Source organism: Stegostoma tigrinum, chromosome 2 (assembly GCF_030684315.1).
Source record: "Stegostoma tigrinum isolate sSteTig4 chromosome 2, sSteTig4.hap1, whole genome shotgun sequence".
Taxonomy (NCBI): Eukaryota; Metazoa; Chordata; class Chondrichthyes; order Orectolobiformes; family Stegostomatidae; genus Stegostoma; species Stegostoma tigrinum.
This window is the reverse complement of record NC_081355.1, coordinates 103,199,270-103,216,755: the sequence shown is the minus strand read 5'-3', so window position 1 is coordinate 103,216,755 and position 17,486 is coordinate 103,199,270. Positions and strand designations below refer to the sequence as shown.

General features: G+C 42.7%; 1 protein-coding gene across 5 annotated transcripts in view; it reads left to right on the top strand.

Annotated features, from left to right (window-relative positions):
* LOC125465396 (raftlin-like) overlaps positions 1 to 17,486 on the top strand; it is a 119,657-nt gene that overhangs the window by 51,028 nt on the left and 51,143 nt on the right. For all 5 annotated transcript variants that reach the window (XM_048558863.2, XM_059641858.1, XM_048558854.2 and 2 more), the window contains exon 3: positions 6,681 to 6,864. In XM_048558863.2, coding sequence (XP_048414820.1) covers positions 6,681 to 6,864 — 184 coding nt within the window. The remainder of the gene's footprint in view (positions 1 to 6,680; positions 6,865 to 17,486) is intronic.

Below are 17,486 nucleotides of genomic sequence, written 5' to 3'. Positions count from 1 at the left end.
GGCTGAATGTCAAATTCTGCTGTTATATCTTACAGTTTTATAACAAGAACATCAGCCGACAAAAGTGCTGTCCAACAACTGACCTGAGAACTTTGTTCCCTGTAGATATAATGGCACACAATAAACGGGAGCAGGTTAGAATTGGCAGGGAATAAAGACACTTGCATCTCCTGAGCCCTGCAAAGGAAATAGTTGTCCCTATTTTGAGGGCAGCTGTGATGGAGCCTGTGGCATTCAATGTAGTTGTGAAGGTTAAGGATATTGGCATGTTCCTGCCACATGGCTCTCCTCAACTCCCAGCAAACTCTCATCCTACCATCTCACCATCGCAAGCAGTTGATAATGCAACTGTAAATCACTTGCACAAAAGCAGAAATTTCTGGAAAATTCCAGCAGGTCTGGCAGCATCTGTGGAGAGAAATCAAGTTTAAGGTTTTGGGTCCAGTGACCCTTTTGTTCTTCAGACCTTTCTTCGGTTCTAAAAGGCTTCTCTAGTTAGACCAGGAAGTGGCTTTCCTCTACCACACTGCAGTTTCTGACACATAAATTGGATGGTGGCACCAAGCTTCACCATGAGCAGCAGCTCCTATAGCACCATAAGCTGATATATTCACATAATAGCCTTGTCACTTAATCAGGCACTCATAGCCATGAGTTCACAATTGGCATTGCACATTCCTTTGAGATTAGTGCGGAATAGAGATCAGCAGATGGTGAGTCATTGGAGTAGGCTTAGTCACACCGGGAATAAAGCATTCTTCATTTGTCAGCTCTCCCAAAGGCAAGGTAGAAATGCTGCTTCAGATAACAGAGGAGGAACCTGATAGTGCAGAATGTAGAAAAGCACTAATGGGTATCCAAACAAAAATAATGGGCGCATTGCCTAGCCCTGAATCCTCGACTGCCATGGGCTGGGGAGAAGCTCAGCTTCAAGCTGAAATAGGGCAAGGAGCAGAATATCCTGTTTCTGCAGCCTCTGCTCCAGCTTCCTGTCTGACTGTAAACCCAGAGGCACTATGAATGCTGACCACAAACAGTTGGTGTTCTTTGGACGAGATGTTAAAGTGTGAAACTGCCTCGTCCTTCAGTTGCACATAAAATACCTCAAGCGACTGTTTTGAAGAAGAGGAGCAGAATTATCTCTGTTATTCTGGCAAATATACTTAATCAACATGATAAAAATAGATTAGCTTTGTTTGTGAGATTTTGCACAATTTGACTGCTACATTTCCTATAGGAGAGCACTGACTGTAAACCACTTGGCTGTCAAGAAGGGCATTGTGTAAGTTTTGTATTTTATGTTTGTTACAGCCCTTGTGTATGGACAATTCATCTATTCCTCTGCAAGTATACAGTAATACTGACCAATCCAGGAATTCACCAAAATATATATTTCCAGAATATCTATAATTATTTCATTGTATACAGTGGGCAGGTTGGCAATGAATCAATGAGAGATATTGTCATTCCTCTACCTCCCCTACCAAAAGCAGATGTATCAGGAGTGTGTAATATCTAGCCCCATGGTGAGCCATTCTGCTGTGGCAATGCTTCATCTGCTACACACGGAGAGGCTGGTGCTGTATACAGCAATGAACTTTCAATGATAATAAGAACTGCAGATGCTGCAGTCAGAGATAACACAGTTGGAGGAGTACAGCAGGCCAGGCAGCATCAGAGGAGCAGGAAAGTGGAATTTTGGGATCGGGACCCTTCTTCAGAAATGGAGGAGGGGCAAGTGAGCTGGGAACTAAATAGAGAGAGGAGGGGTGTGGCTGGGGAAGGTTGTTGGGATGGTGATTGGTGAATGCAGGTAGGCAGTGGTGGGGATTGGTCAATGAGGTGAGAGGAGTGGATAGGTTGGAGAGAAGATGGACAGGTTGTGTCAGGTCAAGGAAATGAGGATGAGAGGGAGGGTTGGTTATGGGATGAGGCTAGGGATGGAGAGATTTTGAAACTGGTAAAGTCTGCATTTAGGCCATTGGGTTGTAGGCTCCCAAGGCGGAATATGAGGTGCTGTTCCTCCAGTTTCGAGATGGTGTCGTTGTGACACTGGAGGAGGCCCAGGATGGACATGTCGCCCAGGGATTGGGAGGGGGAGTGGAAATGGTTTGTGATCAGAAGGTGTTGTCATTTGTCACAAACAGAGCACAGGTGCTGTACAAAGCGGTCTCTCAGCCTCCACTTGGTCTCACTGATGTAGAGGAGGCCACATCAGGAGCAATGGATGCAATAGACCACATGGATGGATGTGCAGGTGAATCTCTGTCTGATGTGAAAGGTTTGTTTGGTTCGTTGGTTGGAGGTAAGGGAGGAGGTGTAGGAGCAGTTATAGCACTTCCTACAGCTGCAGGGAAAGTTGCTGGGTGTAGTGGGGTTAATGGGGAGTGTGGAGCAGACAAGGGAGCCATGGAGAGCGTGGTCCCTACAAAAGGCAGATGGGGGTGGGGATAAACAGGGTGCAGTAGTGGTATGGCACACTGACCTTTACATAGTTGAGGCCAGGCGCCAATTCTGTCATACCTTATCCTACCGGCCCTTCGATCATGACCCCACCCCGACAACCAAAACATTGTCTCTCAAACCTCTCACAACCTCGTCACCCCAGGTGACCTCCAACCCATAGCCTCCAACCTCATCACTTCCCAGCCCAGCACTGCCCATTTCTATCTCCTTCCCAAAATCCACAAACCTGGCTGAGCCTTTGTTTCAACCTCTGGATACAATGCATCATCCTCCGACACTTCCGCCATCTAAAATCCGACCCCATCACCCAAGACAATTTTCCATCCCCACCCTTGTCTGCCTTCCGGAGAGGCCACTCTCTCCGCAACTCCCTTGTCTGCTCCACACTCCCCTCCAACCCCACCACACCCGGCAGCTTTCCCTGCACCCGCAGGAAGTGCTACACTTGCCCCCACACCTCTTTCCTCACCCCCATCCCAGGCCCCAAGATGACTTTCCATATCAAGCAGATGTTCACCTGCACATCAGCCAATGTGGTATACTGTATCCGCTGTACCCGGTGTGGCTTCCTCTACACTGAGGAAACCAAGCGGAGACTTGGGGACCTCCACTCAGTTCGCAATAAACAACTGCACCTTCCAGTCACGAACCATTTTAACTCCCCCTCCCATTCCTTAGATGACATGTCCATCCTGGATCTCCTGCAGTGCCACAATGATGCCACCCGAAGGTTGCAGGAACAGCAACTCATATTCCACTTGGGAACCCTGCAGCCCAATGGTATCAATGTGGATTTCACAAACATCAAAATCTCCCCTCCCCCTACTGCATCCCAAAACCAGCCCAGCTCGTCCCCGCCTCCCTAACCTGTTCTTCCTCTCACCTATCCCCTCCTCCCACCTCAAGTCGCACCTCCATTTCCCACCTACTAAACTCATCCCGCCTCCTTGACCTGTCTGTCCTCCCCAGACCGACCTATCCCCTCCCTACTTCCCCATGAAAGGTCTAGGCCCGAAATGTCAGCTTTTGTGCTCCTAAGATGCTGCTTGCCCTGCTGTGTTCATCCCGCTTCACTCTTTGTTATCTTGGATTCTCCAGCATCTGCAGTTCCCATTATCTCTGACCCATTATTTCTTCCTGTTCCTGTTCGACTGAACTTACCTCTGCTTACCTTAATAATAAAATGTGAGGCTGGATGAACACAGCAGGCCCGAAACGTCAGCTTTTGTGCTCCTGAGATGCTGCTTGGCCTGCTGTGTTCATCCAGCCTCACATTTTATTATCTTGGAATTCTCCAGCATCTGCAGTTCCCATTATCTCTGCTTACCTTAACTCTGTTTTCTCCTCCTTGATCAAGGAGTTCCCCACTAATGTTTGGGACACCACCCACGCTCTCCACCTTCTCCCAGACCTCCAATTCCCAGGACCCCCACACCTCATCTTCACAATGGACATCCAGTCCCTATATACTTGCATTCCCCATGCAGATGGCTTAATAGCCCACTGCTTCTCCCTCTCCCGCAGGCCCAACCAACCCCCTTCCACTGACACCCTCATTTGCTTAACTGGACTCGTTCCTTACCCTTAAAAACTTCCCTTTCAACTCCTCCCACTTCCTATGGACTATGCAGTGGCCATGGGAGCCCACATGGGCCCAAGCTACGCCTGCCTCTTCGTAGGATACGTGGAACAGTCCCTTTTCGGATGCTAGATTGGCAGTATCCACCACCTCTTCCTCCGTTATTTTGATGACTGTATCGGCGTTGCCTCGTGCTCCCAAGAGGAGCATGAACAGTTCATCCACTTCACTAACACCTTCCACCCCAACCTCAAGTTCACCTGGACCATCTCTGATACCTCTCTCACCTTCCTGGACCTCTCTGTCTCCATCTCAGGCAACCACCTAGAAACTGATGTCCATTTCAAGCCCACCGACTCCCACAGCTACTGAGAATACACCTCCTCACACCCACCTTCCTGCAAAAATTCCATCCCCTATTCCCAAATCCTTCGCCTCTGCCGCATCTGCTCCCAGGATGAGGCATTCCACTCCCGCACATCCCAGATGGCCTCATTCTTCAAGAACCGGAACCTTCCCCTCTCATTGGTCGAGAACGTCCTTGACTGTGCCTCCCACATTTCACGAAACTCATCCCTCACACCCCGCCCCCGTAATAAGCCCCAAAAGAGAATCCCCGTCATCCTCACATGCCACCCCACCAACCTCCGGATACAACGCATCATCCTCCGACACTTCCTCCATCTACAATCCGACCCCACCACTAAAGACATTTTTTCAACCCCACCCTTGTCTGCCTTCCGGAGGGACCACTCTCTCCGCGACTCCCTTGTCCGCTCCACACTCCCCTCCAACCCCACCACACCCGGCACTTTCCCCTGCAACCGCAGGAAGTGCTACACTTGCCCCCACACCTCCTCCCTCACCCCTATCGCAGGCCCCAAGATGACATTCCACATTAAGCAGAGGTTCACCTGCACATCTGCCAATGTGGTATACTGTATCCACTGTACCTGGTGTGGCTTCCTCTACATTGGGGAAACCAAGCGGAGGCTTGGGGACCACTTTGCGGAACACCTCCACTTGGTTTGCAATAAACAACTGCACCTCCCAGTTGCGAACCATTTTAACTCCCCCTCGCATTCCTCAGACGACATGTCCATCCTGGGCCAACTGCAGTGCCGCAATGATGCCACCTGAAGGTTGCAGGAACAGCAACTCATATTCCATTTGGGAACCCTGCAGTCCAATGGTATCAATGTGGACTTCACAAGCTTCAAAATCTCCCCTCCCCTCCCGCATCCCAAAACCAGCCCAGCTCATCCCCAACTCCCTAACCTGTTCTTCCTCCCACTTATCTCCTCCTCCCACCTCAAGCCGTACCTCCTTGTCCTACCTACTAACTTCATCCTGCCCCCTTGACCTGTCCATCCTCCCTGGACTGACTTATCCCCTCCCTACCTCCCCACCTATACTCTCCTCTCCACCTATCTTCTCCTCTATACATCTTCGATCTGCCTCCCCCGCTCTCCCTATTTATTTCAGAATCCTCTCTCCATCCTCCTTTTCTGATGAAGGGTCTAGTCCCGAAACGTCAGCTTTTGTGCTCCTAAGATGCTGCTTGTCCTGCTGTGTTCATCCAGCCCCACACTTTGTTATTTCCAATTCTCTAACATTCCAAGTTCCCATTTTCTCTGGTCTCCAATCCAAATTCTTGATCCAAGGATTTGAAGCAGCTCAAAGCGAAACAGGGACTATAATTCCTCAGTTTTGAGCTCTAGGTAGGACAACTTTTCTGTGGTAAAGCAATAGTTTGAATATAAATGGCCAATTGGCTTCTTTCTGCCCTATGGTTCAATGTGCTGGGACATCATATAGATTCAGGAACACTTTTGCACATGTTTCCCAAGTTTGAACATCTTATTGTTTAGCAGTAAAGGCAGCAATGTTATGGAGAGATCAACAAACAGCACTTCATGGTACACAATGGGGAGGAGAACTGAATTAGCAATGTTGATTTCTTTGATATCTCTGAAACAATTTTAACCCCACCGCGAAGTCTCTTCTAAGGATGCCTACCCTGAAGAGGTTACCCTCCTCCCTCCGGAAAAACCTCAGTGGATCTCTCTGCCATTGCAACTGAAGGGTCTAGGCCCGAAATGCCAGCCTTCCTGCTCCTCTGATGCTGCTTGGCCTGCTGTGTTCATCCAGCTCTACAGCTTGTTATCTTGGATTTCTTTGTTCTGTTTTTGTGAAAGATGACACTAATGAATTATCACTGGACTGAAATTACTCTTTCTGTGGGTGATACAGAAACTCACAAACCTTTGGAACATGATAATTAAATGCAGTGAATTTAAATACGTGTATTAATTAGATGTAGTTTATTATTGTGTAGTGTATCTAAATGAGATGTGATCTAGAAATTGTTTCAAGTAACATATGGACTCAGAATTTAACACTTCACGTATATTTTTATACTTTATAAATAGTGGGTGTAATTCATTAAGAGTTGCAAATAATTACAGACGTTTTTAAAGACTATGAAAGACTGTAACAGGATGTGTGTTATTCTGGGGAATCTTTTGGTTTACATTAGATGTTTAGAAATATTCTGGGTCATTGGATGTTTCATAAATGTTAACTCTTTGGATTTCTAATGACCTGCTTTCTCTTTCATGTGCTTTATCTTCAGAGATAACAGAGTCATCCGCAGTCAAGCTTTCTTCATTACATCATCTTCCTACTCAATTACATGAATTTTATCAGAAGGGCTTTGTACTTGCTGGTATTCACCCATTCATACACTGCATTGATGTGCGGAAGGGCACGCCAGAAGAGACAATGTTCAGGGCCATTTTGATCAAACCAGCAGCAAGGTAATGCAAACCAATTAAATATGGTCACTAATAGATTATCTCTGTATTGAAGGCTGCTTTTCTGTAGGAAGCAACTTAGAAATATTCAGTATTTAATATGTCTGTCTAGTAAATGTCCTGTGCCATTAGGATCTTCAAAGTCCTTGGAATTCAGATCATTAAACACTGGCTTTCCTAATGTAAAATTGGGCCAATATTTTCATGCGCTAGTTTAAATGAACTGAGATTATTCTTTGAGTTAGCGTTTTTTGTGAAAGATTCCTGTCGCAGTTGTCTATTGTCAATTGTTTTAAAATATCATTTTGGCTGCTGAGAAGGGAACTACCTACTTCGATTATAAGTGGTCAATAATATGCAATATTAATCAAGTAATGACTGTAGTCGGAGGTTATCAGAGTGAATCATTGCTCCAGTTTACAGATGTAATTAAGTCATAATTACCTGCTCAAGGACCTTTTTTTACACAAGGGATAACTACTTATCTTGCAACTAAAGAATTATAATCAATTTTTATCCTAACGTTCTCTTGGGCTTAAACGTAATAAGGCACAAAGATAATAAATCTGTTCTGTTCGTTTTCCACAGACTAGAACTTGTTCTTAGTGGTACAATAGGCAGTAGAATTATCTACTGATGTCAAATAACAGGGAAATATGTGAATTAAATTCTGTGGCTTAACAGTGATGTTTAGTTAAAACCATGTAGAATTTCACTGCACTTGTACATCATAGAAAAATTTCTTTACAAACGTTTTTGGGCAAAAATCAAATAATGCTACCATAGTACCTGTGACATGAAAATCATACCCCAGTCTTACATAAGCATCATTCATTAACTACTCCATATATGACACAACCTATGAAGGCCAGTTTTGCATCATTATTTTCAAAAAGTAAAATGATACCAGAAAGAGTAACGCTAGTGGCTAAGAGCATTTAAAACATTTCTTCCTTCTTGCGGTCTAACTAATATTCCTAAATATTTATCACATCATCATAACAGCCTAACTGAATCACTAACTATAACTCTATGCTGGGCAGCTAACTCCTGACAACGTATTAAATTTGACCAGAAACATCCATTTCTAAATTTATAATTTTCCTCCAATGCAGCATTTACCTGCTACGCAAAGAACAAATCTGCTCCAGAAGCAGAAAATGCTGCAGAGATACAAGAAGCAGGATTTTCCCTACGGAACCCTGCTGCCCTGGGTCCAATGGACATCTGGAACCTGGACTGTGCAGGGCTTGGTCATCTAGCCATGGCTTTTGCTGAATGAATGACAAAGGGTTTAGTGTCACCATCCAATTAGAGTTGGAAGGCAGGCTGTTGAAGCTGGAGAAACAGCAGGATGCCTTTTCAGTACATAAGAGAGAAGATACCATCAATCTGAGGCTTTAATTATACAGATCTCTAGCAACCAGGCCACCAGAACTGGTAAAGGGCCCCCACTATGCTGTTAAGTTGCTTTCTGTCTCTACTGCGAGGTATCCAATGTATTTAAAGCCATTATAGCCTTTACTTTAAATAATACATCTGTTTATTATGTAAATATGTTCATCAGTGTAGATGGCAACATCTAAATTTTGCAGATTAGAAAGACTTCTATATTGTTTAATATTTGCCACTGTATCTTCAGAACTGAAACTATTGGATTGCATCAACTTTAGTGATAAAATATAAACCTACATTGTAACTTCCTCTATTTGTCCAGAATCTGGATATGAAAACAACAGGGAGTTTTACTTATTTTACAGAAATGAAAGTATTCTCTTTAAATACTGATTAGATTCAATGGGAGAAGAACTCTTAAAATTGTTTGAAAAGTGTCAAAAATGCTCAAAGTGTATTTTCTTTTACTAAATTGTATAATTTTATTCTAATTAGTCTAATCAAAAGTATATTATTTTAAACTTTCTGTCTACCACTGTGAGCTTAAATAAGATCTTTATCTGAAAAGAAACCCAGGAAATAAGATTAGAACACAGCTAACCAAAGAGATGTTCTCATCAAATAAATACAAATTTACCAGTTTAAGAAAATATTACATGGTGACCTTTCAAGCCAACAACCCTGGTGATCTCAGATACGCTTGATTATACCTAATATCCTGTGTTTATTAATATTATAAAAGCGTTGTTGGTTAATAAGCTCAGTTGCCTAGAAGCTAACTTATGGTTCAGGATAATGTCACATGTGTGGGTTCAGACTTGGTCTGCTTACCCTGCCCTGAGAATACAGTAAACCACCGCTGACAAAAACTGTCAAAAAAACAGCTCAGGGTGAAGACTCGGAAGACAATGAGCCAAGGATCAGGCAGAGCATTTATGAATGAATGGAAGTAATATTCTGCTACATTATCCTTTGGAGTTTCTATTTCATCTGAAAAATAAATGTTACCCAATTTAAAAAAAATGAAAAAGAAAACAGTAGGAACGGTCTGATCCATCTAAGTGCCACTGGAAACATCCATTGCTGACCCAAGAGGGCTTTCTGAAGTAAAGTTTTTTCCTTTGAACATCAAAGGTTGTTAATGCTGGCATCATGGGCAAATCAAAGATCTGCCAAAATGCCTAATACCATCATGTATCATACACCATTGGAGATGGAAGTAGCTCCCCTTTAAAAAGAACTGACTCCTCCACTCTCTTTGTTAGGCCCACCCTATAAATATGTTGAAAAACTTTGCTGACTTGATTTTATTATTAATTTTTGGAGGGGTGATCTAAAGCACAAGCCTAAAAAAAACGACCAGGCCTTTTGCTGCTGTTGACGGGAGATCAGAAGCACTGACCCAAACTCCTCCAACAGTAGTCATTTCCACTCAAGTCCCAATTTGAGTTACTCCTTTTCTACTGGCAAAGCCTCCATCCCTTAAAAGTATCTGTGGAATTCCCAAAATAATACTTGGAAACAGTTTAATCTCAATCTCAGTTTAGTTTCTTGAAATTATGCCAGGCGTGTGTTGAAAGGGCTGTGAATTTTTATCTGTTATAATTACTGTCACTCAGAGTGTCACATGTGAGATGGCATGTTCATGTATGTTGTGGAAAATAGAAAACAATGTAACATCCAGGCGTGCCAAGTTAGAACTTTACTGTATCATTGCAGATTGAGTTTACAGATTTTTAACTTCAGCAAAATAATGGTTACTGTCACTAACATTTTTTGCAACAGTAATTCATTCCAAGCCACAGCATTTTTACCATGTTGAGTTGAAATTAGTAATGATGTATAAGATGATCTGTTCCTAATATCATTATGAGGAATATAATAACATGCTGCATTCTTTCTGTAATTGAATCCAGACTGCTAATTTAATCCAAATGCGGTTTGTTTTACTGACAGAAACTGTGGAAACTTTGAGTTGGATCAACAACATAAAACCATTTCTGCTGCAAAAAATGCTCCTTTAAAGCACATTAATGTGGCACAAACACTGGAGCCTGCACACATTAGATGTGAATTTGAATTTCTTTTCCTCAGCTCAGTGATTGCAGAATATTTATCCTGGACATTTTCACCAACATGATAGATTCTGGTTCTTAAGTAAACCCCCCAGGATATTTGTTTGGTGCATCAATCGACCCCAGGCCTACCTCCCAGTATGTTGATTTTTGTTTTTACTTTTCTTTTTCCATTTCACGTATCTTTTGATGCGTTTCCCTTGAAGTCAGTAGCAGAGGTAAAAGGAAATAAGGCAGAGTCCTGTTGAGTTGTTGGGGGTTTTCACTTGCCAGAGCCAGTAAAAAGTGCATGTTGCCTTGGCTGGGCAAAGCACACTCAATCGTATGCCAGTCAGGCATGATAAGACCACCAATAAGTTGACCTTCCCTGGCATCAGATCCCTACAGGATGAACCCCTGCCCAATCCAAGGCTGGTGACTCTCACCCTCAGCATTGCCATGCAAGAGAACATGGCTGTTAGTGAAAGTGCAACCTAGAGTGGCAGGGTTACACAGGACCCATGGCGAAGGTAAGAGATGTCTGGTTGAGAGTACAGGGGTTCCTTCCATTGGATCTTGGGAGAGAAGGAGGCAATGGAATCAGAAGAAAGGCATTTCCCGCCATGTGCCAAGTCCCTCAATCAGATACCAATTGCCTTTGACCAACAGTTTAATTTTGATCATGTTCAGCACAGCATTGTGGGCCGAGGGGCCCGTTCCTGTGCTATACAGTTCTATGTTAACAGAAAAGAGATTGGGTCCCACCCCAAAGTGACAGGCTGCCTGTTTAGGTTGACCTATGAAGCACACCTCCCGCTCTAAAGCCCGCGGAAAGCTGCATTAATCCCAATGGCAGCAGGTGGAGGTCCTGAAGTGGTGATATTTCACTCAAAAAACCTCAATTTGTGGCTGAGCAGGAAGGTTGATCAAGGTCTATTCCCAGAATTGAACTCTGGTGGAGACAGCATCTGGGTATGACACTACTTCATTGAATTAAGTCCCCTTCCTGAAAATCATTTTTGTTTTGGTTGTTACTATGACAGTGTAACCCTCCAGGGACAGTCCAAATGCCTATTAACGTGAAGAGTCAAGTTGAAATCCCATTAGGATTCCAGTGGTTTACAATTGCAGCAAAGGGTCCTCCACCAAGAAATTGCATGGACAATTGCGCAGTATTTTCAGTTTGTACTCATTTCGAACTGTGTACTGTGTACTATGAGCAGAGTTGAAAAGTAATTCAAATTTCATGCTGGCAGCAAAGGAATGAGAGTTTCTTGTTACTTATTGTAAAATTAAATTAGACATTTCTCAACCCCATTTAAACTTTGTGTTTTCACGGAGTAAAAGGCAGAGACTAATAAGTTCGTGTAAGTTTTGTTGACTGTCAGAATTCTAATTTCTATTTTTTTTACTCCTGATTTAGAATGCACTTCTACTTATTAAAATCCACAACGTTTAGAATTTTTGAATTTCTGGAATTAGCTTTTATACAGAATATGCAAATATTTCTCAATTTTCTGAATACATAGTGATGTTTAAATTACATTTATTTGTTGTGAGGATAATCCCTGACTCATAACCAGCTAAATTCTTTATCACTGTGGAAAAGTAAATAGTGAACTTGTGTATTGCAAATATCACATATTTTATCACCTCATCACTTCTGAAATTACAGACTGGAGTCACTCAGCAAGACAACTGTTGCTGCCAATTCATTTCAAGGAAAGGACCTAAAAGTAGCAATGGGGACAAAAAGGCTATTAAATTTCTCTATCTGATGGAGAGCAGTAAACGGCGACAGTCAACAGGATGACTTCTGGCTCTTGTTCAAATAGAATCACAAAATTATTTTGCCACCTTGAAGAGACAGCAGAGACTTAATTTAATTTCTCATTAAAAAGATCATATTTCGGCCAGTGTATTTTTCCCTCATTATTGCACTGCATTTGGTTATCGGGTTAGATGGTGCAAATCAAATTGAGGAATAGAGTTTAAAGCTGAAGTCTTCTTGTCCATAGAATACATCACTGATATAAACGATTCAAACATTTGTCAAGGCTTTATTGGACAAAAAAAACTCCAAGATCTTTGCCACGAGTTACATAAAAAATAATAAAAGTTCGTAAAAACTTAAACACTAGCTCATCGTGAATAAAAACAAAAATTGCAGCAAGCGCTCAATAGGTTGGACAGTATTTGTGATGAGAAGCAGTTAACACTTCACATTTTGTTGGAATAGAAGGAAAATGGAAATGTAAGAGTCCTTAAGCTAATAGAATGTGGGGGGAACAAAGAGAAGGTCTGTGATCAGATGGAGAGCAGCAGAGAAGAACTAACAATGATGTAAAAACCAAGAACAGTGGAATAGATAAAGTAAAGAAACATTTGTTAAGTCTGATCTGATGGCATGTGAATGGGTTCTAACGGACATAATTACTCTCCATTGGAGAGACAAGGATTAGTCAAGGAAAGTCACATGGCTTTGTGGGGAAGATCATGTCTAAACAAGTTTGATTGCCTTTTGCGAGGAGGTGACTACATGTGTAGATGAGGATAGTGCAAGAGCGTTGTCTATGTAGACATGAGTAAGGCTATTTAGAAGGTCTTGCTCGGGAGATTAGTCAAGAAAGTAAGAGCCCAGGGCAATTTGACAAATTGGATCCAAAATTGGCTTAAGAGATAGTAGGAACTGCAGATGCTGGAGAATCTGAGATAACAAGGTGTTGAGCTGGATGAACACAGCAGGCCAAACAGCATCAGAAGAGCAGGAAGGCTGACGTTTTGGGCCCAGACCCTTCTTCAGAAATGGGGAGGGAAGGGGATTCTGAAATAAATAGAGAGAGACAAGGAGGCAGATAGAAAATGGATAATGATGAAAATAGGTGGAGAGGAGACAGACACGTCAAAGAGGTGGGCGTGGAGCCAGTAAAGGTGAGTGTAGGTGGGGAGTTAGGGAGGGGATAGGTCAATCCAGGGAAGTCAGACAGGTCAAGGGGGCGAGATGAGGTTAGTAGGTAGGAGATGGGGGTGCGACTTGAGGTGTGAGCAGGGGATAGGTGGGAGGAAGGACAAGTGAGGGAGGCAGGGACAAGATGGGCTGATTTTGTGTTGTAGTAGGGGGAGGGGAGATTTTGAAGCTTGTGAAGTCAACATTGATACCATTGGGCTGCAGGGTTCACAAGTGGAATATGAGTTGCTGTTCCTGCAACCTTCAGGTGGCATCGTTGTGGCACTGCAGGACATCCAGGATGGACATGTCATCTAAGGAATGGGAGGGGGAGTTGAAAGGGTTCAGGACTGGGAAGTGCAGTTGTTTGTTGCGAACAGAGCGGAGGTGTTCTGCAAAGCTGTCCCCAAGCCTCCACTTGGTTTCCTGTGTTGACTTAATGGGAGGAGCAGAGGGTTGAAGGTTGTTTTTTGTGGAAGCCTGTGTGTAGTGACATACTGCAGGGTTTGGGTCCGTGGTTGTTTGTTGGATACATTAATGGTCTAAATGGGAATGTAGGAGATTTGGTCAATAAGTATGCAGCAGCCTCGTGCATGGGTGGTGTGTTAAATAGTGAGGAGGAAAGTTTTAGATAATGTAGGTTGCCAGAACAGTACCAAATGGAATTTCATCTAGAAAAGTCAGAGATGATGCGTTTTGAGAGGACTAAGAAGATAAAGAGTACACAATGAATGATAGGACCCTTGGAAGTTCAGAGAGGGACCTTGGTATTTATTTTATACAAAACCAGGGAAGTTATGGTAGAGCTATATAAAAATGTTAGTTAGACCATAGCTGGAGTACTATGTGCAGTTTCTGGTCACTGCACTTTAGGAAGGATGCGATTGCACTGCAGTAGAGACTGACCAGGATGTTGCCTGGGCTGGCATGATTCAGCAATGAAGAGATACTGAATAGGTTGGAATAATTATCCTTAGAGCAGAGAAAGCTACAAGATGGTGTGGGAGTCCTGATAGAGATATACGAACTTATGAGAGGAACAGTTACGGTGGACAGGAATAAAATTTCCCTATAGTACAAAGTTCAGTTAGGAGATGGTATAGGTTTATGGTAATGAGCAGGTAGTTTGGAGGGGATTTAAGGAATTCTTTTTCAACTGGAGGGTTGTGGGGATTAGAATTCACTCTCTGAAAGGATAATAGAAACAGGTGCCATCAAAACATATTAAAAATATTTAGATCAACACTTTAAACACTGTAGCATTGAAGGCAATGATCAAATGTTGGAAACTGGGACTGGAGTAGATAGGTGTTTAAGACCAACACAGACACAATGGGTTGAAAGGCCTCTTTCTATGTCATAACACTCTATGATTCGATAGCACAAAGGGCGAAAGAAAGAAAGAACTAGCATCAAAAAATATAAGGTAAAGGCAGGGGTTTTGATTTAAATTGTTGAACTCAATATTGAGTTCCAAGGATGTATAGGCTGAGAGGAAAAATGAGGTGCTGTTCTTCAAGCTTTCCTGAGCTTCATTGGAATATAGTAGCAGGCCAAGGATAAAAAGGACAGTGCTGGGGCAAGGTGGAAAATTAAAATGATGAGCGACAGGAAGATCAGGATCGTGCTTGTTGGCTGAACAGTGGTGTTTTGCAAAGTGGTTACTTGGTTTGCATTCGGTGTCCTCAATGTAGAAGAGCACGAAGAGCAGCAAACACTGTATATTAAATTAAAAGAAGTCCAAGCAAATTACTGTTTTACTTGGAATAAGTATTTAGAGCCTTGGAAACAAAGAAGGGAGGAAGTGAAAGGACCGGTATTGCACCCCGAATGTAGCCGAATACCTCTGCCTTCCCTACAGTGCCTTTACATGTGAACACTAGAAGTACAACACATGATTTCTGTCTCCTCGATGTTGGGGAGACCAATCTTGTCTGCATTCAGAGTAAGGGAGAGTTAGTTCCATCTACTCATGCCAGCTACCCTAGAAAATGAATTAAAGGCCCAAGGGAGACCATTGTTCTGTGGTTTGCAGACATTTTGCTCTTGACAACTGAAGACTGGCTGATAGCTGGACTAGTCCTTGTTTATTGATATTTCATGAGCTCAACCTGTTCACGACAGTCATTTCATGTCAGTATTTGTCTTTTTTGTACTCAATTTTAGTCAATTGAAGTCTCAGGTATTAAAGTCATATGATGAATATTAAATATTGATAATCCATTTTCAGTATGATCATGGATGTTAATTTTTGTAACTGTTAAGAAGATAAATTTGCTTTGGAAGTTTTGCAAATGTTCAGAGCTAAAGTAATGTGTTTAGAAATTTGATGCTGAAAGTTGGTTGCTATAGGCGCCAAATTTAAATGCACTGTGTGCACGCTTAGTGTCTACTAACAGTGATGAGTACAGAGTGACAGATCCATTTAGGAAATGGTTTTCATGTATCAATTTGAAACGCACAGCTCACAGTAACTGCTGCAGGCTAATTAATTGATTTTCTTAAAGTTTAAACCAAGCTTGTTTTTTTTACTGCAGAGAACAGGCTAATTAATTGGTTTTCTTAAAGTTTAAAAAAAACCAAGCTTTTTTAACTGCAGAGAACAGGTAGCTTCTGCTGGCAGAGCAAAAGCATTTCTGTAAGTCTGTCTGTATCTGGACCTCTCTTGTTTCCAGTTCCAACATGCTGAGTTAGCTGAGAACCAGAATTCTTTGCAGTGTAGCCTTTCTTGTAAAACCTATTGTTTGAAAACAGTTCTTTCTCCTTGCAGTGAGCAGAGATAGTGGGAACTGCAGATGCTGGAGAATCCGAGATAACAAAGTGTGAAGCTGGATGAACACAGCAGGCCAAGCAGCATCTTAGGAGCACAAAAGCTGATGTTTTGGGCCTAGACCTTTCATCAGAAAGAGGGGAGGGGGAGAGGATTCTAAAATAAATAGGGAGAGGGGGGAGGCAGATCATCTTTCTCCTTGCAGTCTATAGTTTTCAAAGACAGAAATGAAACATACATGATTCTTACAGTGTACATGATGTGAGTAGGCTCCTAAATGAATACTTTGTCTTCACAAAGGAAAGGAATGATACCGATATTCTGGTTAAAGAGGAGGCATGTGTTAAATATAATAAGCATAATGAGATGGGAATTACTAGAGAGGCTGAACACCCACCCCATCCCTTGAAGATAGATAAAACACCAGTGCTAGATGCACGGTACTCTAGGCTATTTGAGGATGTCCTGGAGGAAATAACAGATGCCCTAAGGTAATGTGGCAATCCTACTATATGCAGGGGTGGTACCGTGCCATTATTTAGAAAGGGTGTAAAGGATAGACCAAATAATTATAGACCAGTCAGTCTGACCTCAGAGGTGGGCAAATTACAGGAATCAATACTGAGAGATAGGATAAGATTGGAAAATTAATCAAAGATATTCAGCATGTTTTGTTAGGTATGGTTATGTTTTACTTGCTTAACTGAATTCTTTGAGCAAGTAACAAGGAGGATTGTCAAGGGTCATATAGTGGATGTGGTCTACATGAATTTTAGCACAAGGTTCAAAAGGATAGATTATTCAGAAAATGTAAAGCTCATGGATACAGGAGAATATGGCAATTAAATCCAAAATTGGTTCAGAGAGGAAATAAAGGACATTCAATGGATGCTTCTGTGAATGCACACCTGTTTTTGATGGTTTTCCACAGGACTCAGGTCCCTTGCTGATTGGGGTATATATTAATTAGAATTAGAATCCCCACAGAATGGAAACAGGCCCTTCAGCCCAACAAGTCCACACCGAATCTCAGAACATCCCATCCAGACCCATCCCCCTATAATTCACCTAATTTACACCTCCCTGAACACAACGGGCAATTTTGCATGGCCAATCCGCCTAACCTGCACATCTTTGGACTGTGGGAGGAAATCAGAGCACCCAGAGGAAACCCACACAGACACGGGGAGAATGTGCAAACTCCATAAAGACAGTTGCCCGAGGCTGGAATCAAATCTGGGTCCCTGGTGCTGTGAGGTGCTAACCACTGTGCCGCTGTGCCATGATTTAGACTGAAATGTGGGTGGTATGAATGAGATATTGGCATTTGACACAAAGACTGACTGGGTAATTGAAGACAATGGCTGTGAACTGCAAGAAGGTAACATTGGTTTGGATGAATGGGCAGAAAAATGACAAATGGAATTCAGCCTGGAGAAGTGTGGTATAATGATTTTGG